General features: G+C 37.1%; 1 protein-coding gene across 3 annotated transcripts in view; it reads right to left on the minus strand.

Annotated features, from left to right (window-relative positions):
* Nucleotides 1-22288, minus strand: part of LOC149203971 (uncharacterized) — a 123018-nt gene extending 100730 nt beyond the window's left edge. Inside the window, exons 1-2 of one of the 3 annotated variants that reach the window (XM_089400290.1) lie at nucleotides 21889-22287; nucleotides 21467-21504 (exon numbers count right to left, since the gene is read on the minus strand). In XM_089400290.1, coding sequence (XP_089256416.1) covers nucleotides 21482-21504; nucleotides 21889-22036 — 171 coding nt within the window. In that variant the 5' untranslated portion in view covers nucleotides 22037-22287 and the 3' untranslated portion in view covers nucleotides 21467-21481. Of the gene's footprint in view, nucleotides 1-21466; nucleotides 21505-21888 lie in introns of those variants that run through there. The other 2 variants (XM_089400289.1, XM_089400288.1) reach the window with 2 other exon arrangements.
* Between the last annotated feature and the right edge of the window lie 3545 nt (nucleotides 22289-25833).

Here is a 25833-nt window from a genome sequence, read left to right on the forward strand (position 1 = left end):
ACGAATTTTTGAAAACGCAGAGGTTTTTGTCGACAACGAGCCCATTAACAAAAACCTCTCTCAGATTTTGCACTGCTATCATGATTTGAGAGATTCGAATTGCTCTTTGAAGACTATTTTTCAGGAATTTTCCAAAATTAGTTTTTTCTATATTTAGAAAAAACAAATTATCAACTTTGACACGGATGTCACCTCATCAAATTTGACTTGGGGATCCTTAGCTTCAGCCATGACTCCAACAACAACATGATCTTCAGATACATAATATTATTTCTTTTGTTTTACGATGGAAAGATGTAATGTATTCAGTTTTTAATTAGAGAATTGTTCATCTAGTTTTAGACTTTGTAATTAAATCTTTGTTGGAAACTTGCTTACAATGTGTGAGTATTCTATAAAGATAGAGACTTTGTAATTGAAAAGGATTGGAATCTTTTGAAAGAAAGCCTTTTTGTGTATTGTGCATGTATGTAATCAGCTAATATTATAGCAGTTTATGTGAGCAATTTGCAGAAATTCTTGTGTTTGCAATTCCCTGTCTGTTTCTAAGTTTCATATCTTCTTCAATATTTGAATACCAAGTTGTTGAATTGGAATTCATATCTCTGTGCTCCAAATTCTTTTATTCAAATATTTATTACTTGTTTTTCACCTAAAGATCACACTAATTTCTTTACTATTCTCTGATTTCCCAAACTTGTCAAAGGAATTGTTACTATCTTTTTTTTGTGATATTTTGTTATGAAACCATCTCACAAAAAGATAGAAAAGATAGATCAACGCCTTAGAAACAAACCTCTTTGAGGGGGAAACCTCCTTTACATTACACAAATGAACAATTCTTGGATGATACAAATGACAAGACCTCCTTTCTATATATAGGAGTCTAAGGGGTCATAATATAATCAGAGCCGACATAACAATAATAATGTAAGGGCACAATAATAACAATAGTGGGCTTTTATGGGGCACAATAATAATAATATGGGGACTACATGGGCACAACAATATAATAAGGGGGTTGTACTAATAACAATAAGGGGTTAAACTAGTAGTATAAGGACCTAACATGCCCCTCTCCTTCAAACAGTGTTGTCCTCAACGCTTGAGTAGTTCTTGATGCTTCTGTATAAAATTCTTGTCCTCCCATGTGGAATATTCAACAAGTACGTTCTTCCACTTGATGAGATACTTTGAAATTAATCGATTTCGTAGCTGTCGGGTTCTTGTTTCTGTGACCGCTGCAGGTTCCAATATGATTTTTCCTTCCTTGTCAAGTTCTGGCAGTATTGTTTGAACTGGGATCTTCTGCAACTTTTGAATGAGTGACCACACTTCTTTGTCCTTCTTCCATTCATCCCTTGCTTCGTTTATCCCATCTGGTTGGATAATAGAAATAGCACAAAACAATGTTTCCACATCCTCATCCTTTCTTGAGAGTGCATCTGCAATAGCATTTTGCTTCTCTTTTCTGTAGATGATTTCAAAGTCATAACCCAACATATTTATGACCCATTTTTTTTGTTCTTCTAAAGATAATCTTTGTTCTAAAAAGTATTTCAGACTATCATGATCCATTTTTACCTTGAAGTGTCTTCCCATTAGGTAAGGTCGCCATTTCTTAAGTGCATGTAGTATTGCCAACATTTCCTTCTCATAAATAGCTTTGTGTAAATACTTTCCTTTGATTGGACAACTTTCAAAAGCAATGGGTCTTTCTTCTTGCATTAAAACAGCATCAATTCCATTTCCTGAGGCATCACATTCCACAATAAAGGTTTTTGTGAAGTTTGGTGTAGCTAAGACTGGTGCTTGGCACATTGCCTCTTTAAGATGTTCAAAGGCCTTTGTTGCTTCTAGAATCCATGAAAATGCATCTTTCTTCAATAATGTTGTTAGAGGTGCTGCTATTCTCCCATAATCCTTAACAAACTTGCTATAATACCCTGTCAACCCAATAAATCCTCGTAGATGCTTTATGGATGTGGGGATTTTCCATTCCTTAATGGTTTTAATTTTGCTAGGGTCTACCTTAACACCTTCATGAGATACAATATGACCCAGATATTCCACCTCTTGTACTCCAAAGAAACATTTGGAGATTTTTGCATATAATTGTTTCTCCTCCAATAGTTTGAGCACCATGTCAACATGTTGGACATAATCCTTCCAAGACTTGTTGTAAATTAGTATATCATCAAAAAATACTAACACAAATTTTCTAAGGAAGTGTTTGAAAACGAAATTCATCAAACCTTGAAATGTAGAAGGTGCATTAGTAAGGCCAAAAGGCATGACCAAAAATTCATAATGACCCTCCTGAATTCTAAATGTTGTTTTTGGAATGTCTTCAGTCTTCATTCTGATTTGATGATATCCTGAACGAAGATCCAACTTGGTGAAGTAAATTGATCCATGCAATTCATCCAATAATTCATCAATGGCAGGAATGGGAAATTTATCTTTAATAGTGAGCTTGTTGAGCTCCCGATAATCTGGACACATGCACCATGATCCATCCCTCTTGTGAACCAATACTATTGGAGTAGAGAAAGAACTTTGACTAGGTTGAATTATACCAGCCTCTAGCATTTCTGCAACCATATGTTCAATTTCACTCTTTTGGACATAGGGATATTTGTAAGCCTGATGTTTGGAGGAACACTTCCTAGAATCAAATTAATAGCATGATCATGATCACGAATAGGTGGGAGGCCTTTGGGAGTCTCAAATACCTTGAAATGATTGTCCAAGATTTTTTAGAAATCTGGAGAAATGGATGATTTCAACGTGGGAGCCTCTAATGAACATAATTGTGCAATTATGTCTCGTTGTTCTTTCTTTAGAAGCTTTGTCATTCCGTTAGAGCTGATTATCTTTCCCGGTTTCCCTATGATACCCCTTAATTCAACTTCCTTTCCTTCTGAAGAGAACTTCATGAAAAGTTCTTGAAAATTAAAAGCTATTGTACCCAAGGATTGTATCCATTGGACTCCTAGTACAACATCAGCACCACCCATTGGAATGGAAAGCATTGGGCTATTCAATACATATTCTCCCATGGATAGCTTGATATTATGGCACTTTCCTAAGCAATTTATGGTTCCTCCACTTGCAACCATCACTTGACACTCTAGTGCTGGATATAGGAAGCAATTCAATTCCCTGGCTATCTTGCAATGAATAAAATTATGGGTACTTCCCGAATCAATCAACACTATTACCTTTTTCTTCTTGATATGCCCTTCTATCTTGATAGTTTGAGGAGTGGTAATTCCAGCCAATGCATTACAAGATATGGTCAGATTCATTTATTCTTTTGCTATGGTTTGTTCCTGGTGTATATTCTCTTCTTGGACGTTTCTTGTTCCTTTTCTTCCTCCTCTTCACAATCTATGTAAAATAATTTCTTCTCGGCACACTTAAGACCTTTAGTGTATTTGCTATCACAATTGTAACAAAGCCCTTTTGCTCTTTTTTCTTCCAATTGTGGTGGTATCAGCCTTGTAGGTTGTGGATGGCTAGGGGCAGCAACACTTGCATCTTTATGATTGTGAGTGGTAGGCTTACTTGTTGCCATAATTTTGCTTTCCATTTTTCTTGCCAACCTGAATGCCTTCTCCAATGAATCTGGTTCCCAAAGGCGAACCTCATGTTCGATGTTATCTTTTAAAGTCCCTTATATTCAATTTTTGGAAGTCCTCAATGTGCTCCATCATTGAACCCTTTTGTTTGAGATTTATCAATTGACTAAAAAAAGTGTTTCTTTTTGTATCCTCATAATGTGCTATCATTTCTTCCGTAAAAATAGCCCAAGTGACAATTTGTTTACGAGAGCAAAGCTATCGATACCATACAAACTGATTTGGTTCCAAATATAAAGTTGCGATGCGTACCTTTTGTGTGTTTTGCATATTATGGAGATCGAAAAATTGCTCCATCTGTAGTATCTTTATTTTGGGATCCTTTCCATCAAACTTACTCATATCGATCTTTGGAGCATGGTGATTCTTCGATCCAACGTTAGAGTCTATGAAATTATGATTAACATTTATTTTGTTCTCATCATGAGTTTCCTTTACTACCCTTTCGCCATTAGTAAGCATTTCTTGTAGAAACTTTGTCAAATATGTCTTAAAATCTTCCATGTCTTTCTTTAAATCATCCATCTTAGCTTCCACACCGTCCATCTTAGCTTCCACATCATTCATCTTAGCTTCTACACCTTTCTTTAAACCATCCATCTTAGCTTCCACGCCATACATCTTAGCTTCTACGTCTTTCTTTAAACCATCTATCTTAGCTTCTGTTACTTTTTGTGCGAATGAAATTTGTTGCACTTGGTCTCGTAATTTTGATATATCATGTTGCATTTCTTCCTGTTCTTCATGAGTCATGCTAGAGATTTCAGGTTGCTTACTAGGTGTTTCTATTTTCTTTCTTCGGGGCATCAATTACCGATAATAATGCTTCACTATGCCCTTTGAATTCCTTCAAACTAATTTTTCAAACCAAGCTTATGCAAAAATTTAAAAAAACTACACACCTTTTTTCACTTTGTAGGAGCTCGATATTGAATCTGATGTATATCTGTAATTTTGGATCTCTAAGGTCTAAAATTTCTTCCTGCAGTAACCCTCTGAGTAATCTTTCTAACCCCGCAAGTCTGATCAAGATTGGATTCTCCAATGAAGAGTTATGTCAAATCTCCCATGATGACCTGAGTATAGACTGGTTCAGTAGAGCGAACTTGTACGATGTGCCGCGGGTCACTGTTTCAACCTTAGGTTTTGAAAATGATATCCAAAAAGCTACAATCCGTCATCTTTCTGTAACTTCTTACAAAAATTCAATCTGATGCTCAGAGCGAAAGTTATGACGATTTTCCCAAGGTCACCTGTTTGGAATGTAATTCGAGGGTTTGAAAAAACCCTAACTTCCTCAGATTATATCTCCGAAAATATAGCGAGACAAGATCTGAAATTCAAGCCCAAGGTTCAGACCGATTCTGTCTCAAATGGGTTTTTTTTTTAGCTTCTGAAACTTTGTAGCGAAAACGTTATAGCGAAAATGCCACAATGACCTGTTTGGAGCAGCGAAACCCAAGAATCAAAAGCTCTGATACCAAATGTTATGAAACTATCTCACAAAAAGATAGAAAAGATAGATCAACGCCTTAGAAATAAGCGTCTTCGAGGGGTCAACCTCTTTTACATTACACAAATGAACAATTCTTGGATGATACAAATGACAAGACCTCCTTTCTATATATAGGGGTCTAAGGGGTCATAATATAATCAGAGCCGACATAACAATAATAATGTAAGGGCACAATAATAACAATATGGGGACTACATGGGCACAACAATATAATAAGGGGGTTGTACTAATAACAATAACGGGTTACACTAGTAGCATAAGGACCTAACATATTTGCTCACTGAACCTGTGGTTTATATAAAATTGATTAGCTTAGACTCCATGCCCAATGGTGAAGTTTTGCTACAGACCAATCAACCTCAATTAATCTGGCCATAGAACATATTACAGACCTTCTACCACTGTATCCTTGGGTAGCTGAGTTTAGGGAGAGATCTCTCTCCAAGTTGAAGGGCCATCTTTCAACCTCAAAGCAGTTAGAGGTTACCTTAGAGTTTTTCCCACAAACAGGGTTTTCTCTAGGAGATAACACTCAAAATTTTGAGGGAGGCTTGCTTCCTTTCCAAGGTGACTGAGGTTGCAATATAAGTTTTTCTACCAAGCTTCTAAGGCTTCTAAACAAACTTGCACTGATATTGGTCCTCTATGTGATATTCAAAACATAAATTTGGTCCCCCACAAGTGCATACACTTTTGAACTTTAAAGCTTTGAGATGACACCACAAATTTGGATATTCTAATAGAGATTTCAAACCTTGAGGACTAGACTTAGACCCTCGCTCTTTTTTACCAATATACCTGGCTTGTCTTAGGCTACTAGATTATCCTTTCGGTCCTTTAGAACAAAAAAATAACTTTGTTATTTATGCTCAGGTCTGCAGTATAGCCACTGTGGAGAGAGCTAGTATATGTGCCCAAAATTTAGTCCTCCTTGCCCTTAGTAATTTGTTCCTAGGTAGATGTCATTTTCTTGTTTTGAAGCCAATGTGACCTTTCTGCCCTTATTTCAAATGAACCAAGCTTTGATACCATGTTGAGAAATCAATGCATGTAGGTATTTGGGTTTTACTCCTCTTTTCTTGATAATTACTTGTGATTTATGTTGGTTTCTTTTACTTCTTTATTAGATTATCTTTCATCAAGCAATTACCAAATTAAATGTATATGAAAATCACAAGAACAATAGACACAAGATGTAGGCACTCAGCTAAGGAAAAACCCCTATCTAAGGATTGCTAGTTTTTGTAGCATCGAATGTGTTATAGCCTTAAATTTTTGTGGAGAGACGAGAATACATGAGATCTCCAAAACCCAGAAATCGTTTTTGGAAATTCCGCCTAGAAATGACTTAATTAGATTATTAACTAGTTTTTAAATATTTCCTAAGTCTAAACTTAGGGAATATGGCTAATTAATCAATATTAATTAAGTCAAGGCGAGAATCATCTAAAAACTCACACAGATCAATCCAGAGATGATCCTAGCCATTGATTAAGTTTTAATCTTGGTCTGTTAAGTTATGGTATGTTCTATGCTTATAACAGTTTACTTCTTTTTCTTATTATATTCCACCGATTAGCAATCACATGTACATAAAGTAAAGTGCAGATAGAACATTAAACGATCGACAGAAAACAAGCCAAGACAAGAGACACAAGATGTGGCGGCTAGCCAAGGACAAACCCCACAATGTGTGGGGAAACCCTTTGATCAAATCTTCTTTTATCTTCAATAATTCAGCAGAAAGAAATAGTACAATAAATCTGATTCATATCAGCAGTAGCAAACCCTAGATCAGTAGCATCAACATTAGCGGCTTCATTATCAAACTAGGGCAGACCATATCTCACAAACCGACCGTCGGATTGACTTCATTCCACCACCAAAAGTTTCGGCTTCCAGAGGAGGTTCAGATGAACCTACAGCGGAGTTCAGATGAGGAGATCTTCTAGGCCACTCAAGTCAATCTTTACTTCTGCAATTGCAGCTTCAGTTTCAGCAATTTCCGGCTTCAAACTAGGGCAGTCAATATCTTGCAAACCGTTCATCGGATTGCCTTCATTCCACCACCAAAAGTTGCGGCTTTCAGAGGAGGTTCAGATGAACCTACAGCGTAGTTCAGATGAGGAGATCTTCTAGGCCACGCAAGTCAATCTTTACTTCTGCAATTGCAGCTTCAGTTTCAGCAGTTTCCGGCTTCAAACTAGGGCAGTCAATATCTTGCAAACCGTTCATCGGATTGACTTCATTCCACCACCAAAAGTTGCGGCTTTCAGAGGAGGTTCAGATGAACCTACAGCGCAGTTCCAAAGAGGAGATCTTCTAGGCCACGCAAGTCAATCTTTACTTCTGCAGTTGCAGCTTCAAATTCAACAGCTTCCGGCTTCACATGTGTGAGAGAGAGAGACCCATTTCAGCGCAGTAGAGAAGAGACTCATATCTGCGCAGTAGAGAGAGAGAGATGTGATGAGATGAGTGAGTCCAAATGAGGAAAAGTCCTCTTATATTTATACACAACGTTGGTGGGTGAATAGATGCGACTGTTGGGCTTCTGAGCCTACATGAGTTGTAGGTCGGTTTGATAATAATTCCATAATCAAAATAAATTCATATCTCCATGAATACTTATCGGAATCGGATGATCTTTATATCAATCCTACACCTCTCGACGAGAGGAATCTAATAAAAATATTACCAGCCATGAATAAGATGACCCACATGAAGTTTTGCCTTGGTTGCCAATTTTAACATGGTCGTTGGTGCTCCAACAAAGGATTATAAGAGGAGGTCGATGTGGTGATGGAGAAGACACTTGAGAGGTTCGATTTCTAAGCAAATCGATTTCCAGAGTAGCAACAGTCAATTGTCAGAGAGAGAGCTATATATCGAAGCAGTGAGAGAGGGTCAGAGACAGTGAAGACGAAGAAGATTTCCGAATCCTATGAGTGCATTTGCTGAGAGGCAGAAGAGCCACAGAGAGGCTGATGCTGGGGCAGCGCAGTAGCCTCTAAAGGCAGTTTCAATTCTGCTACGGAAAGTCAAGTTTCAGTGCTAGAAGTTGGACAAAGGTTTCGGGGGCCAGGAGAAACATTTTCCCAGACAGTAGCAGACTAGACGGCTTGAGGTGAGGCTGATCCAGACTGAGCGCAGAAGGGATTGTGCTAGGGTGATGCAGAGGCAGTTTGGACGGCTCACTTGGAGCTGCAGTCAAAGCCCAGATTTTCCTGTGGGGTGAGGAAAATTCCTCACTATATTTTTGCTAGTATTTTCTCTGCAAGATTGCCAGTATTCGACATCCAGATTGTACTCAGATTATTTCACTATTGCTTAATATTAAAACCCTCAGCGGCTACATCGGTTTTCCCAAGTTGGGTTTTTCCAGGGACATTTGTCCAAAAATAACTGTGTTATTTTATGTGTGCTAACATTTCTTCCAACATTTATTCTTCTGCATTTTATTTGTGTAGATTGCAGTGTGATTTATTCAGTATTTACTATAGCAAACAATAAATAAATTGTTAAATTAAATTTATAATTAGGAGAATAATTTCTAGTTGCTGCAATAGGGTTCCATTTTGGAATTTTCACATGGTATTAGAGCGCAGTTGATCAGTCAGAGAGCTCAGAGGCGAAGAGAGAAGGAATTTCGCTGCTCATTGTGGGCAGCAGGCCGAAATTCCCAAGGGCAGCACAGTCATTCTGCCAAGAAGTCGAATTACTTGTGGAGGTTTGATTTTTCTGAGTGAGGAGCAGAAAAATTCGATCATTCCAGATCGAGTAATTCCAGAGGCAAAGGGAGCAGCTCAAATTTTTCCTTGGGCAAATCTCTAGCTGGGCGCAGTGGTTTTTGCAGTAGTTTGCTAGAGTAGAGCCAACATCGGGTGGAAGGAAGAAGAGCACACACAAAGGGAAAATTTTCCTCAAGGAACTTCTAGTCTCAAGAAGTTCGATTTTTCTTTGCAGATCAACAGTCGTTGTGAGCAGATCTTCTCACTCCAGAAGGGAGTGCAAATAACAGAGCAGCAGTTGAGCAGAAAGAAAGAGGAAGTTTTCGACAGTTCATTGAGATGGCCACTACTGGGCTTCGTGATCAGGACAGGTTGGATGGAGCTTCCAACTATGTCATCTGGAAGGCAAGGATGTCCTTCCTTCTAGATGAATTTGGCTTGAAAGCATATATTGATGCAGTGGTAGCAATTCCCACGGATGCAAATCAGCTAAAAGAGTACAAGAAGGAGATGGCACGGGCGAAACGGTTGATCCTAGATGGAGTCCAGGATCATGTTGTTTCACATATAGCTAGCAAAGATACTGCCAAGCAAATGTGGGATGCTCTCGCCACGTTGTATCAAGGTACTTCCAAGCAGCGGAAGATGTACCTCGAGGAGAAGTTGAGGCTCATCCAGATGTAGAAGGGGGAAGGCATAGACCCTTCCTCACCAAGATTCAGGAGGTCCAGGACCAGTTATCAGTTGTTGGGGCATCGCCTCAACCTACAGAGCTTGTGAGATTGGCAATCAACAATGTCTCCAAGGAATCGCAGGTCTTTGTCCAAAGAATATTGGGCAGAGACAAGCTACCAAATTGGGACAAGATGTGGGTTGACTTGCAGCGGGAGGAATTGAGGCGAGCTCTTCTAAAGAGCTCCATCAATGGCAGTAGTAGCAGACAACAGCAGGTGAAGGAGGAGGAGAATGTGACCCTCGCATTAAGGGTCCAAGTCAAGGACAGGGGGAACAGAGGAAGAAGAAGAAGGACCTGTCGAAGGTCAAGGGCTTCAGGTGTGGTGAACTCGGTCGCTACATTACCCAGTGTCCTCTCAGAAAGAAGGATGAAGAGGAAAAGCAAGACTAGGCTGCAACACATGCTGAGATTGATAAGCTAGCCTCCAGGTTGGAGGAAGACTTCACTATGATCTTCGACATACCTCCAGGAGTGAGGTGGGATGATTTGGAGTTGTAGCCCTAGAGCGCTACAGATGGGAAAGATCCTTAAGGAGTGTTGAAATTTCTAAGTATTACCTGTTAGAAATTTTTCTGTATTCTCTGGTTTATTTCACCTACTTGTTTTAATTACTAACAAGTTATTTAACCATATAAATATTAAAATAAACACAATACAGTCTCAACCATCTACAGATCAACAGCTGAAAGAAATAGACAAACACACAAGGGACACCGTTATTTTTGGACAATCATCCCTGGAAAAACCCAACTTGGGAAAACCGGTGCAACAGTTCTGAGGGTTTTATTATTAAGCAACTTTTCTTGAGTACACTGGGTGCCAAACTGGCTCACCCAACAAAGAAAATAATCTGGCAGTAATACCTCTCTTCGGAAGCAGATATTCTGAAAGTCTGCTCCACGAAACCCTCTCCAACACCTCTCTGAGGCTCAACGTCAACCCTCCTAGCCTCTGCGTCAGCCTGAAACCCTTTGCATCAACCCTTTGAGGCTCTACGCAACCTCTTTGGCCCTCTGCGTCATTTCTGCAACCTCTGCATCAATCACGCAGGCCCTTTTGGCCTCTGCGTGGCTCCCTCTGGCTCTGTGCCTGCCTCTCTGGCTCTACGCTGGTCTTTCGGCACTATCTCTACCTTGCCCTCACTGCCCCTCGCTGCAACTCTGATCACTGGTTCAATTTCTCTTAGCAAACCCCGCTCTAGAAAATCGAACTGACTGATCACTCTTGGTGTATCTCCGACTAATTCTCAAGCCTCCTCTTATACTTTTTATGTTGAGTCTTCAACGGCCGAGATTATATCTCTAATCAATAGCTAAGATTAGATTTGGCTTGATCCATATCATTTAGAACCTTCTAACCCAGTTTTATATTAATACCCATTAATATTTTTAATTTCCTAAGTTTAGACTTAGGAACCCATTAAAAATATTAATTATTCTAATATCTCCTTCACCGGGAAGAATTTCCCCAAACCATTTATGGGTCTTGGAGATCTCATGCGCTTTAGTCTCTCCACCAACTTGCATGGCTAGAGCACATCCAATGCTACCGCAAATCAACAAGGAGTCCACCTCATGGATCAATACCTTGCTACAGGGGCCCACAGTGTTGAGTAGCAGGATGGATCAGTGACTTTTGCTATAGTGAATGCCAGAGTGACAGTTGCAGAGGCTAGTAGCAGTCATATGCTGGAGAGCGCAATGCAGAGTTGGCAGCAATGCAGTTGACACAGTGCAGAGTCAGTAGCAACATAGATTCTTCAGTGACAGTGCAGATATTAGCAGCAATGAAAGACTCGGGTGACAGACGCATTATACTGATCACTGTTGATTCCGTATTTTGGATACTTTTTAGTTGCAGATGTTGCAGTTGCAACATCAATAGAAGAGAGGGAGTTGCAGTGCAGATGAAGTGTTGGCAGCAGTTCAGCAGCGTCAGCAGTAGCACAGATGCAGCGTATATCAAAGTTGTGCAGTGGTTGGTGGGCAATATGACCAAACATTAGCAACGTGACACGAGATGATGCAGAGACAGGGTGCTACTACAGGGTGTGCAGTAGCACTAGAACACATTCCTCTCTAAGAGGGAGTGTTAGTTTTTTTAGCATCGAATGCGTTCTAGCCTTGAAATTTTGTGGAGAGGCTAGAATACATGAGATCTCCAAAACCCATAAATTGTTTCTGGAAATTCTGCCTAGAAATGACTTAATTAGATTATTAACCAGTTTTTAAATATTTCCTAAGTCTAAACTTAGGGAATATGGTTAATTAATCAGTATTAATTAAGTCAAGGCAAGAATCATCTAGAAACTCACACAGATCGATCCAGAGATGATCCTAGCCATTGATTAAGTTTTAATCTTGGTCGTTGGTGCTCCAACAGAGGATTATAAGAGGAGATCGATGTGGTGATGGAGAAGACACTTGAGAGGTTCGATTTCTAAGCAGATCGATTTCCAGAGTAGCAGCAGTCAATTGCCAAAGAGAGAGCTAGAGATCGAAGCAGTGAGAGAGGGGCAGAGACAGTGAAGTTGAAGGAATATTTCCAGATCTAGTGAGTGCATTTGCAGAGAGGCAAAAGAGCCACAGAGAGGCTGACACTGGGGCAGCGCAGTAGCCTCTAGAGGCAGTTTCGATTCTGCTGGGGAAAGCCGAGTTTTAGTGCCAGAAGCTGGACAGAGGTTTTGGGGGCCAGGAGAAACATTTTACCAGACAGCAACAGACTAGACGCCTTGAGGAGAGGCTGATCCAGACTAAGCACAAAAGGGACTGCGCTAGGGTGACGCAGAGCCAGCACAGAGGTAGTTTGGACAGGTCACTTGGAGCTGCAGTGAAAGCCCGAATTTGCCAGTGGGGTGAGGACAATTCCTCACTAGAATTTTTCCAGTATTTTCTCTGCAAGATTGCTAACATTCGGCATCTAGATTGTACTCAGATTATTTCGCTGTTGCTTAATATTAAAACCCTCAGCTGCTACACCGGTTTTCCCAAGTTGGGTTTTTCCAAGGATGTTTGTCCAAAAATAACTATGTTATTTTATGTGTGTGCGCTAGCATTTCTTCCAGCGTTTATTCTTCCGCATTTTATTTGTGTAGATTGCAGTTTGATTTATTCAGTATTTGTTGTAGCAAACAGTAAATAAATTGTTAAATTAAATTTACAATTAGGAGAATAATTTTTAGTCGCTGCAATAGGGTTCCAGTTTGGAATTTTCACAAGGGAAAACCCAGTCCAACTCTTCCACTAGTAGATTCAAATCAAGATGAGACAATCCAAGACTCTTTAGACCTAGACAAAGACCTCCTCCAATCACCAAGTCAGCCCTTCCTTCATGTAGATGATCTCTGCCAAAACTTCCAAGTGTCAACTTCCTCAAATGTAGCTTCAATCCAGAATTTCGGCCCCCAGCGTCAAAATTTTGGCCTGCAACTAATTCAGAAATTTTGGCCCCAGCTTTAGCCCAGAAACCCTAGCAAACTTCGCACATGTGAGGAGATGCCTAAGTACTTGATTTTTGTCTTTCCCAGCTTCTTTCTTCTTTCTCCTCCACTCTGCGCTTCTTTTCTGCCCCTTTCTCTTATAGATCGAACTTGTTGAGTGTGTTCTTCAAATGATTCAAGCTGCCTCTATATATATTGATTTTGCTACGTCGAATAGCCCTAATCCAAGCTGACTTCATTAGGACAGAGCCAACTTGGTGAGGAGGGACAAAATGACTATTTTGACTCAAAAATAATTTTCTTTACATGATACAAAAGCCCAAGAAGTGTCTAATAAATATGACAATGACTCTCTTGACAAGACCTAGAAGCCTTCAATGGAGGCTATGATCTAGAAAATAAATGAAAGAGCATGAAAATCATGCTTCAAAAATATTTTTTTTTTACAATAATTTTTTCTTTTGACAAATACAATTATGAAGACCGACACTAATTACATTCTTCAACACTCTATGGGTCTAGTCCAGAATTTTCCCAAGAAATTTAATGAAGAAAGATTGTGTCAGGTGTAAATTTGTTGAGGTGGTGTGATTGACCTCTTAATTTTATTTCCATCGCATTTTTAAGTTAATATACTAGTGTATTTATTTTTCAACAAGGTCAGAAGTATTGAAGATAAATATTTTATGGGATTTTAATAAATTGTTGAAGTAAAATAAATCAGATATAGTATGAGAAAATTTAACATAATGTCAATATCAGAAGTCAAATCCGTGTAAAATAAATCTGGACAGCAAGTTAAAATGTTGATTTACACTTAATTAATAAATTCTGCCATGGAATCCATGCAAATCAAATTCACCTCAAACCAGTGTTATTAAAGTGCAGATCTGAAGTATAAATGTCAAAAGCAGCGAGCTTATCACTCTGAAAAATTTATTTCTAACTGTAGTGCCTTGAATTCCGTGGATGATGGAGTAGAAAATCAATGGAGCAGAGTGATTCTCAATGCCAATTGATTCTGAAAATTCAAGTAAAGCAATCGATTATCGGACACATCAATCAAATGATATTTAGCTGCCAAAACAGATTTTGCCTTTATCCCAAAGCTGCAAGTAAAAATTTTGAAGACTTCAACTTCAAAGCACTCTAGGGGACATCAAATCACTTCCAAATCACCTTCTCTCACAACGTTCAAAGATGGAATCACATGAATAGGATAAGAGCGACCTCTACCTACGAAATAAGATGCTCTCTCACACTCACTCAGGACCAAAAGAATGGGATGAGAAGACAAGATAAGTCAACCAAATAATCAATCATGAGCTCTCACTACGTCCCCTAGCTTTTATAGAATGAGCTTGGGGGTGTAGAAATACTATAGTCCTATGGCTTTTATAGAATGAGCTTGGGGGTGTAGAAATACTATCGTCCTAAATAAGAAAGATAGAAATAGTGAAAGATTTAATAAAAGAGTTCTCAGGTAGGGCGCATGAGAGAGAGAAGTAGATAAGATAAGATGTGATAAGTTAATTTTATTAATGTCCAATGAATGACCATTAATAGATCAATGGGACTGCTAGGTACATCATAATCAATACAGAGTGGAGTGCAAACACTACTCTTCTAAAATTAGATCTAATCTATACGATATAATATCTAAAGCCTATAGTCTATCATCCAGCACGAAGATATAAAGGTGGGAACCACATAAAGGCACTATCAAAAACTAAGAACTTTGGAAGAATGCCCATATCCCGTAGTGCCGTCACCTAAAGATTAAGAGGAGAAGTTGCTATACATAGAATCAGCACTCATAATATGTATCTCTCCTACTAGTCGAAGTTGAAGAAAATAAAATTCTAGTAGAGGACTGGCTAGAAGAGCTAGAAGAGTGGCATTGTCACATGTCTCACTACCTAGAAGATGCAACCCTCTGCTGAAATTTGGATGAGAAAGAAAATCTACTAGAATAGGAGGAGTTGTATTGAGGCCGGATTCAACACCGCTACATGTGGAGGTCAAATGTCCCCACCCCCCACTCGGGATCTCATGAATATGGAGGCTAATGTGGTGAGCACCAGAAAGAAAGTGGTGATCGTCTTGGTAGTGTCCAAAGGAGGAGGTAGCCTAAATGAGGAAATTCTAAGTCCGAGAGTGACCCTCATGTACAAGGCTAGACCTAATTGATCAAAAGATCTGAAAAATATGGAGGAGATCTGAGACTTCTTGAAAAGGCTATTGTATCAACCTCGTATCTCATAATAATGCCAAAATTATGTTCTAACTCTACCCAAAATTCAAGAGAGTGAATTAGCTTAAGTGTGCCTCTTCCTAGGAATAGGCCTATGATGAAGATAACACCTCTAAAAATAAAAAATAGTCAAATCAAGATTCTAAAAGTACCATCTAATTGTCCTCATCCTCCCATCCATCCTCCATAATCCAAATGTCAGTCCAATGCGTGGAGAAAAAGCCCCTTGAAATACATATGGAAACCTAAATGGAAAAACTACTAAAAATAGCACAACATGCACGGTCCTCCTAAAATATAAAACTCTATATAATATCCACACAATCATACAATGCAACCTTAGAATAAAATCTGCAATAATGTACCCAAACCAAGGCAGTCACAAACTATCAATGGTAAATAGTGAACTCACCCTGTCTTATATACACAAATATCTGTTAACCTAAATCTAGTGTTGGCAGTGCCTTGTTCCCTTGAACCCAATACAATATCCAAGATTTACAGTTAGCGATGATTCACAAATGAGACATGTTGACCACTGGAGTGGCACCTAATGCCCAAGGATGATCCAAAAGACACTTGTACCATCAGATATCATTAGTCAACAGAGTTTTTAAACTCTACATATATTTCTCATCATCTTTCTTGTACCCAAATTCCACATCCTGCAGGGAATTGTAATAAGTGATACTAGTAATGATGAATTTTGAGTCTGTAACAGGCCTAAGATGTCAGGACTCGATCAGCAAACGAGTAAACCCTGGAGTGTTTTTTTTATCTGGTTAATTATCCCTTCTTTTTTAGAGGTGGATAATTTTCTAGGTTTTTTCACTCACTTTTAATCCCAAAGTCGGGGTGACAGTTTGAAGGTTGAGCCCCTAACACATCTTAGTGTCTAGAGTCGATGCATATTACCATACTAGATCACACACAAAAATTCGTGGAATTTGGTTGGGTCTAGGTAGTCATTTTTTAAATTTTTTTGATTTCCCGCGGGTCAAAAATTGCAAATAAAAATGTATTTATATTGTAATAAATGTAGTCTAGAGAAATTGTATGGGGTGTGAGTTATAAAAATTACACCTCTCACCCTCAACTTTGTACTATGACACACTTTGGGGGATTAATAACGTGTTTTGGACCCTCAAAACCCACATTTCCTAAATTTAGTGGAAATTGTAGCATTTAATTAGGCTAAAATTAAATAAAATAGAGAGAAATCAATTATTTCATGTGATAGAATGACGTGGAAATGACTTGGAAATTATCCTAAATCAAAGAGTTGAGTCAAAAAACATGTGGAAGATGATTGAGTACACTGCATCATAAATACACCATTATTTGGCAAAATCGAATTTCTCAGAGATAAAGCAGCAGTTGCACATGTGGAAAATCAAATTTATTAGAAGAACTCATGCACTAAAAGAATATTCTATGGAATATTTAGACTAAGGATTTCGTAGGACCTTCTCTCATTGTTAGCTCGAGTGCTTCTACACTTAGCACTTCACATGGAGGATTACGAGTTTCACTTGGAGGAGATCACGCAGTTCCTAAGGATTTGCATAGAGCATCTTTGGGATCATCATCTGAGGTGGAAACACTTGGTTCGAGTTTGATTTGGTTTGACAGGAGTTATCTCATTGCTTTGGTTCACTCATGGATATGTTTACTATGCCATATAGAGAAATAGATTTTCTTTGGGTGCCACATGAGGAACTCGATTTGCCTTGGTGTCTCTATCATCTCCACTTGGAACTCAACTTGTTCTTTTTTGGGATTTGCTCCAAGTTGAGTTCTCACATGCATTCTTCATTGGGATTTCCTCCCAACTCTCTATATAATGAGGCTATGGGTTCTCATATTGTATCATGTAATACGAGTTATTGTGCTTGAAGAGACGATGCGGAATTGTATTCATTACTTGCAATATAATACAACAGTCTTTGGGGTAAATCGTGATGGTGTTCTTTTCCTTGCATATATGGTAAATTCTTGACTTGTTGTTATGTTTTTACTTATTTCCTCATATTGTTGTTTCTTTCATGATTGTTTCAAGTTATGTTAGTATGCAGCTATCTCATATTAGCATAAGAATTACTTATTTGTTTTAGGAAAAGAAATTTTCTAGTGGATGTTAGATGTATCTCTAGGAACTCTTTCCACTGCACTTATTTAATTTCATGTGGATTTAATGATTTGTGGTGAATTTTTGTAGAGGAATCATTTTTTGGTCAAACTTTTCAAGTGTGGGGAAATTCTCAAAGGAATCAACCCATTCTTGAAAAATATTCAAGGAGAACCCGCATGTGTTGAACTCCAAAGTCTCATCTATATCTTATTTGTGTCTTGCAGGGATTCTTTCAAGTTTCTTAAAACTCTTATTTTTTGCATCAAAATATCAAACTTAAAATATTTTTTTCTTTTTTTCGTATTGCACTTCATTTATCAATATCTGGCTATTTCAAAGAGCCAAGTCATGGCTAGTCAAAGAGGAGAGCTTGCTCATACTCTTTGGCCTAGTCTCTTGTAAATTATTTTGTAACATATTTTGTAGTTTTCCTGAGCTAATATTTGTTGTGTTGTTGTAGCAATTTCTAACTTGTTCTCTTGCAGCTACTTGTGGGATTCATCATCAAAAAACTACTTACAAGTTTGCATGCAAGACCTTAGGGCTCGAATTTAGTGACTACTTCCACCTTTAGGCTGAATTCCTTTGGCCATCTCTTTCTCTCTCTTGGCGATGGCCATAGAGGAGGCTTATCTTCTCTTCTCTTTCTTCAAAATATGAATTTTGTTGAGCCTATTTGGGCCTCAAATCGCAAAAATTTTCAGCTTGGAAAGGTCTATGGTTTGAAACCAAATTGTTAATACTTTCCTTGGATTTTAGAGAATACTTTATTGTCTTTTCCTTCTTGTAACAACTAATAAAATTTCTGATTTTAGGAGCGTGGATTTTACCCATTGGTATCCCTATCTCTCCATCTTTTAGAAAGGTTTGGTGGCTTGATCTTTGATCTATTTCATTTGCATGCATCTCATTTAATTTGGGAATTGACACAATCATGCATCACACTCATTACGCATCCATTTTAGTTTGATTTACTACATGTTTCAAGTCCATAATAAGTTCAGAATTTTTACATGCAAGCACTTTTTACTTGATCTTATTTGGCTTGAACATAGTTCCAAGTTTACTTATGCTTCACCATTAAACACATACTACATGCATAAAGTATTTGGGCAAATTTTCTCCATAAAGTAACATTCTATTTCATGTCAAGCAAGTACATTTCAAGTTAATTTTCATTGTTTGGTTAATTTACTTACATGCCCAAGCATCACTAAAACTTACTTCCAGCTTAAGTTGGTTGAATAAACTTTTTAGGGACCCTCTACCTCTATTGACTCCTCACTGTGAGATCCAAATATTTGGGGGAGGGCAAGGTCGGAGGATTAGAGTTCAATTGCAATCTTGCTTTAGAGCACTCAAATTTTTGCTATCTTGATGGTTAAAAGTTTCACATGCAAATCTCATTTCAAGAAGCACTTTGGATGCAAGCATTGTAATCTCTTAATTCTGCAACAAGTTTAATTTTCTTCTACTTGGAAATTGGCTTACCTTTGTAACTTAATCGCATATTTTCATGAATAGTTGATTTCACTTTCAAGTACTATTATTTTGAGTTGCAAACTTAATTGCATGTTGTCATCTTGGTCTAACATTTGAGTTATTTTTATCATCTCAATCTCACAAGTAGATTTCTAATTGTATCCTTTTGAGCAAGATAGTTTCCAAGCTTTGATTTGTAAACTTGTTCATCTTAAAATCATTTATAATATCTTGTGCTAACAGTTTATTGTTTCACTTTTCAGGATTACTTTGGCTTTCCACTTGAAAGCATTTCACTTCATTTTAAGCAAATGCAATTTCATTTCTTAAAGAGCAATTTATTTGATGGCACTAGTTGAATGTTCATCTATTGATGGTTGTCATAATTATTTGATGTCATATTGCTCATAAATCTCTAAGAGTATTCCATAACACTTTAACGCTCTCCTAGAAACTCACATCTTTAACTTAGTTTTCCTTTAGGGATCACCCCCCTAGGAGATAGCTTAAACGGAGAGAGTCAGGATTAGCGTGACGGCCCCTTCTCTTAGTTCCCTGCCACCAAGCACACCTTGTGGGGTTGAAGGCTTTTCTCACTAACCTGTACGTAAGCGTAGGCAGCAAGAGTAACAAGACCTCCATACGTTATTGGTCATGCTAAGTATTTTGTACATATTATAGTGACTTTTGTTGTTTGCTACATACTTTGAAAGGTATTCTTCCTTGCGTAGGCATTCATCCTTGCCATTTACACAATTGAACTTTTCCCAGTGACATGAAAATCCTATTCCATTATGCTGAAAATATACCATTTCACTATTGTTAAAATGTTCATCAATGTCATCTTGTTTCCTTTCTCTCTCAAAGTACAATGTTTCTCCTATTTGGAATGTAGTAAATTTATTCATCCTAAGTGAACACAACACATAGGCCTCGTACATAGGAAGTCATTAGGTCATGTTAAAATATCTCATACTAATCTGGAACATTGTTAAACGAGGTTGAAAATTTTCAATCTATAAATCGAATTAGCATTGGTGTCTTTAAACTCTGTTAGGAAAACCTTGCATGTGTAATTCATGTGTTATAGTTTGAATAGGTAATAAAAAACGACTGCAAAATAATAATTTGAATGGATAGTTATCGTTTGCAATGAACAATGAGCCTTCACTTTTTAAAACTAGTACAAATCCATTTTCATCCCAAATTTACTAAAAGTAGTTCTTATTCCCAAATTTACTAGGCCCATAGAAAGGTTATATAAAATTTGAATGCAACCTTCTTGTTAGTTAGTCAAAGATCAATATTTTCCTATTTCATTGTGTAGAGAGGTTCTCTCCAGCCCATAAACATTTTGACTTGGTCAAAAATTAAATTAAATTAGATTAAGTTAAATTAAAGAAAAAAATAAGAGACATAAATTTATCGATAATTAAAATTATAAAAATAAAACTATTAATTATAATTTTAACTATAAAACTAAGTTGCACGAAGCACCGAAATGTTTCAGAGTTTCCAAAATGGGTACGTTTTGAAATTTCACCTCCCAAAAATGGAAACGTCGGCCGAAACGTTGGTTGAAATGTCATATATGTTTATATATATATATATATATATATAAATATAAAGAAATTTATAAATAAGTGAATAACACATTATCTTGTAAGAAAAAAGGGAATAAGACCCATAGATGACAATTTCAAAGGAAACCCAAGTCTATATTAGCTCTCATAGATGATTACATAATGGTTGAGTTTCGGTCGAGTTTCAGGTACAGGTACATCCCGAAACACTAGGTTCCTATAAGTTTCGTACAACATAGCTATAAAATTATAAAGGTACATTAAACTATAAAAATACCTTGGTTTACAAGCATTTGGTATTGCATAGCCCATAGTATTTGTTATGATGAAGACTACTTAAAGGTTCGAGGAAATGCATTATGGAATGCAAGAGAACTAGGTTAGATCAATTTTAACTCCTGACTTGAGCCCTCTCGGAGCTTGGTAAATCTGAATTTAAGATGGATCTAAGCTGGTTATATTAAAGTTAACCAGCATCATCTACCCTAGTTGTAAACTTGTAAGAGCAACTGGTTTTTCTTTATGCAACAAGCATGCATACAACTGAATGGAAGATCATTTCAATAACAGAGATTAAGTCCTTGAGACTGTTCACCGTCAACTTGATAATGATATAAATTTATATGAACATTAAGTACTTGAAATTGTTCCTCATAAACATTAAGGACAAGGTTAGATCCATCTTAACTCCTGATTATCCCTCTGAGCGCTTGGTAGATCCAAGTTTAAGATGAATTTAGGTTGGCTATATTAAAATGACCACCCATCATGTAAACTTGTAAGAGCAACTGGGTTTTCTTTATGCAAGAAGCATGCATACACTTGAATGGAAGGTCATTTCAATAACAGAGATTAAGACCTTGAAACTCTTCATCATCAACTTAATTATGATATAAACTTATATAAAAAAGTTGCCTGTTCTAGAGCATAGATATTTGGTCCCGAGACACCACGTTTAGTATAGAAGCCTAAAGAAGCCTTCTGGTAGAGACTGGTATAGGTCAACAAGTGAATATGTAAGATGTCAAAGAGTGATAAAAAATAATGCCTTGTTAATCTTTAAAAGAAACAATAACGGGTGCCCTCCAAAACAAAGTAGGTTATCACTAAATAAGTGGCACCTCTCCTTAATAAGATGGCATCCCTCTATCAAAGCATTTGCACGTAGAACTTTAGTGATGTCCTAAGAGCAGATACTCAGATGGCAAACATCAAAATGTTACTGAATAGATCAATAGTCATCACTTGTCTGAATATCCGGGTAAGTTCTCAAAAGTTCGATTAAAGGGCAATGGCAATGGCCTATGAGGAAGTTACAGAAACAAACGAAAAAATCAGCCAGTTAAAATAGAATTAAACACTGAGATTAACGTACCAAAGGCGTCGGAAGCGAGAATGACGCCGGCCTTGGCGTCGGGAGAAGCGGTAACGTAGGCCGACAGATGTTGGAATGTCTCCACCCGTCCAATACCCGCACCTGGATCTAGTTGAGGAGGCGACTCGAAGCAGTGAGGACCGGCCATCTTTCAATATCTCCTCTGTTATTAGATTTGTATTTCACCCTCCACTTTGTTCAAGGCTATTTACACAGCTAGTTGTGTTAAAGAGGGCTTATGCATATATCTAGAGCCGTTCCGTGTTCAATTTCACCAAGGGAAACGATGGTTTAAACAAGAGGGCTTGTGTATATATCTAGAGCCGTTCCGTGTTCAATTTCACCAGGGAAACGATGGTTTAAAAAGGGTAACACTGCGTTTATATATACATATATATACACACACCGCGTATATATATATAAAAAAATTCCTACCTTGGTTTAGGCTGTTAGCATTGGTAGATCTTTCTAAAGACTCTGGTTGATTTGTTTTTCTTTTTCTCTTATTTCTTAGGCGGTTGTGGAAAGATCTATGTAAGTTTTTGTACACAGATATATTTTGAATTTATGGATTGAGACATAATATAAATCAAGGTTTTTTTTCGTTTGAAAATATATATATAATTTTGAATAATGATAATATTGATAAATTTAAATTTATATAATATTGATTATTTTAAATTTATATAAAGATATATTTTACACTTGTTTTTTATATTTTGTTTGGTATTTATTTTTTTAATGTAATTAATTAGTTAAATTATGGCGGGTACTATTTATATAGTATTGTATTGTGTTGCAATAACAATTATTATGATGACAATTGGCGAGTACAAAAAAAATTGATTTTTATTTTTTTAATATAATTTTTATATTTCACGTTAAAATCACACAAAAAGTATTCATTAAACTAATATATATATATATATATATATCAAAATTTTAATAAATTTCATATAAATTTCAAAATAAATCAAAGAAAAATACCAAAATCAAAAACAACATGACCTGCCAAAAACATTAATATTAAGTGCATATGAATTTATATAATATAAATAATATTATTACTAATCATTTTAAATTTATTTTAACTATCAATTTATTAAACATTAAGGAAAAAAAATATTTACATTTGTAAACTTTTTTTCGAGTTTTGCTAAAAACAAATTATCTTAAAAAATTGGTTAATCTAAAATTAAGATAAATCTATTGCTATGGTAATAAAAACAAAAGTATATTATAACAAATTGAATTGAATATATTTATTATTCTACTTTTTATTATATTTTTAATGGAATTGACATTATCTATATTATTAATTTTTTTAGATTTAAGGTTTCATTTTAGTGAAACTATAACATCTCCCAATCAATGTAATAAATTAAATGTATCAATGTAATAAATGAAATGTTAGGTTATAATTAAGATTGTTTTATTGTTAAATTTATTGATGTATTTCAAAATACAATTTTTTAATAAAATATTGTAATTTGACCAAAAATTATATAATTTTTTGTAATGATTATAAGCAATATAGTTAAATTTGTTTGGCAATTAGTAATGTATTGAACTTACAATGGTTGAAAGACATTTTTGCAGTGGCTTTGAAGACCAAAATATTTATATTCCTTATATAGGATATAAGTCTTAGTAAATGTTTTTTTTTTCTCTGTAAAACTAGCTAAACTTTCATATTATATGTACAAAAAACTTTACAAACAGATAGACATGTCTTCCAGGGCCTGCAGAAGCACCCTGGGAACCTTGACTGTAGACTTGAAAGCTCCCTCGCAGGGGCAGCATCGACAGGACTTCTCATAACTTCTCATGACAACAAAAGCCCCCACCCAGGGGCAAAATCTATCAGAAACTCTGGGGAATAACATTAACCTAGACCAAACATATGACTGCCCATGCAGGGGCTAGCTCCTAAGAGCGCATGATAGCCATGGCGATTAATGCATTTACTGTAACCCCATATAGACCTAACAGAAGTGAGATTAAACCAAAGACCAGACAAATTTGAACATAACAGAGACACAAGTAACGACTGCCAGCAAACATAACCGAAAGACAAAATCAGAATACCCGTGGAAGCATTAATCCTGGAGTCAGGCGGTGGATGGAGGGCGGGCTGCCAGATGTTCTTCCGCCTCGTCACAGAGGCTTTTGTCCTCGACCACATACGCCCATCCGTCTCCTTCCTCACATCCTTCCCACATTTTCCTCCACACTTCTTCGTCGACGCCTGGAGGGGCTGGCCCCAATGGTGGTAAGAGGGCATGCGAATTTTGGTCCTCCTTGCCTTCGGCTTCAGACGATGGTGGCTCAGTTTCAGTAACCTCTTCCACAGCCGGTTCTTCTCCGATTTCAATTTCCCTTTCAGAGCCTTCCATTGGCTTCTCCGACGTGCCGTCTCCAACATCAATTGCCTTTCCAGAGTGTTCCATTGGCATCTCCAATGTGCCCTGAGGATTTCCATCCTCAGTTCCTTCCGGAGTTCTGGTAAATAAGACTGAAATGTGGGCAGTAACCCCTGCAATGTCTGCAGAGTTGCCCAGAGTGAATACCACAGAGCCAAAGGCTGGAAGCACCGACTTCCCTTCGCTGGAACTCCCAACCTCCAGGAATTGTTTAATGGGGAGTTGGGTTGCTCGGGCTCGTCGATGACAATAACAGCAGCAACAATGATGATGCTCATCTGCTGCAGGGGCTCGTGAGGCAGAGCCTCTCCATGGTCCCCTTCTGCTGGGCTGTCGTTCTCGTACCTTAACCATGGTGTCCCTAATGCCTCCTCTGATAGCCTGAGAATGAACTTGAACTTGGTAGCAGTGCCAATACCTTCCCTTTTTGTCCTCTGGTGCACAGAACTCAGATTGAATTCTCCCTCTTGGTTCCAGACCATTCCATTTTCCCAATTGTCGTTGGTGGTATTCCAATTGCCTTCCTCTCTCAGACCAGCGGCAAGGATGGCCACCGAGGCAGGCTTCAGCTGAGCCGCGGGGTGATGAAATCTCCACCGGCTTGAACTCACTGTGCTTCTGCACCCTCCAGTACTCGGCAGACCAATATTCCCTGCTCGACACATTAAGCTCCTCATATTCTGATTCATTCCCTCGTTGCAGGCGCTCCATAACTGCGCTCTGCTCTTCCATCTACCCCTTTCCTCAGCCATCAATGGCATTAACTGCTGCATTGCGCGGATGAGGAGATAGAATGTCAGTTGACGGCCTCCTTCAAGGAGCCGTGGGTTTAACACGGGGCGGCACATGCTGGACATGTGGCGCGCCCCTTCTCCGCACGTCAGCACCCGCATCCGGGGATAAGTCTTAGTAAATGTTAATCATCATCATCATTATAAAAATAATTTTTAAAAAACCCAAAAACAAAAAAAAATAAATTTATAATTTAAGAATAAATAAAATTAATATGTAATTTAATCTAAAAATAATCATTTTTATTTTTAATCATTAATTTTATTTAATTATTATTATTATTTTTATATTAAAAAAAATGCATATATATTTTTATTACTATTATTATTTGAATTAAAAAAAATATTAATATTAATATTAATTATTAATATTACATATTTTTTAGTTTATAGTAAATATGTTAAGACACTCCTTAATGTGAAATCACTCATTCAATTTTCAAAATAATATATTAAACATAATAAAAATATATTCTCACCAAATTTATTAAAATAATTACATAATTTTTAAATTTATTTATTAATTTAAATAATTTTTTAATTAAAATATATATATATATATAACAAAATTTTAAAAATTATAATTATATATATATATAACTTTTACCATCCTTCCGCATAGCACAACACTCATTTTAATACTCTCCAATTTTAAATATAAAAGTATTCTCCCGAATCTTGGAAAATAACTTTGTATTTAATGTCTTTAATACCAGAATCTAAATAGCACG

The sequence above is a fragment of the Pinus tabuliformis genome, chromosome 2_1 (genome assembly GCF_031772625.1).
Source record: "Pinus tabuliformis cultivar Carrire ecotype Pingquan chromosome 2_1, CPIR1, whole genome shotgun sequence".
NCBI classification, from domain to species: domain Eukaryota; kingdom Viridiplantae; phylum Streptophyta; class Pinopsida; order Pinales; family Pinaceae; genus Pinus; species Pinus tabuliformis.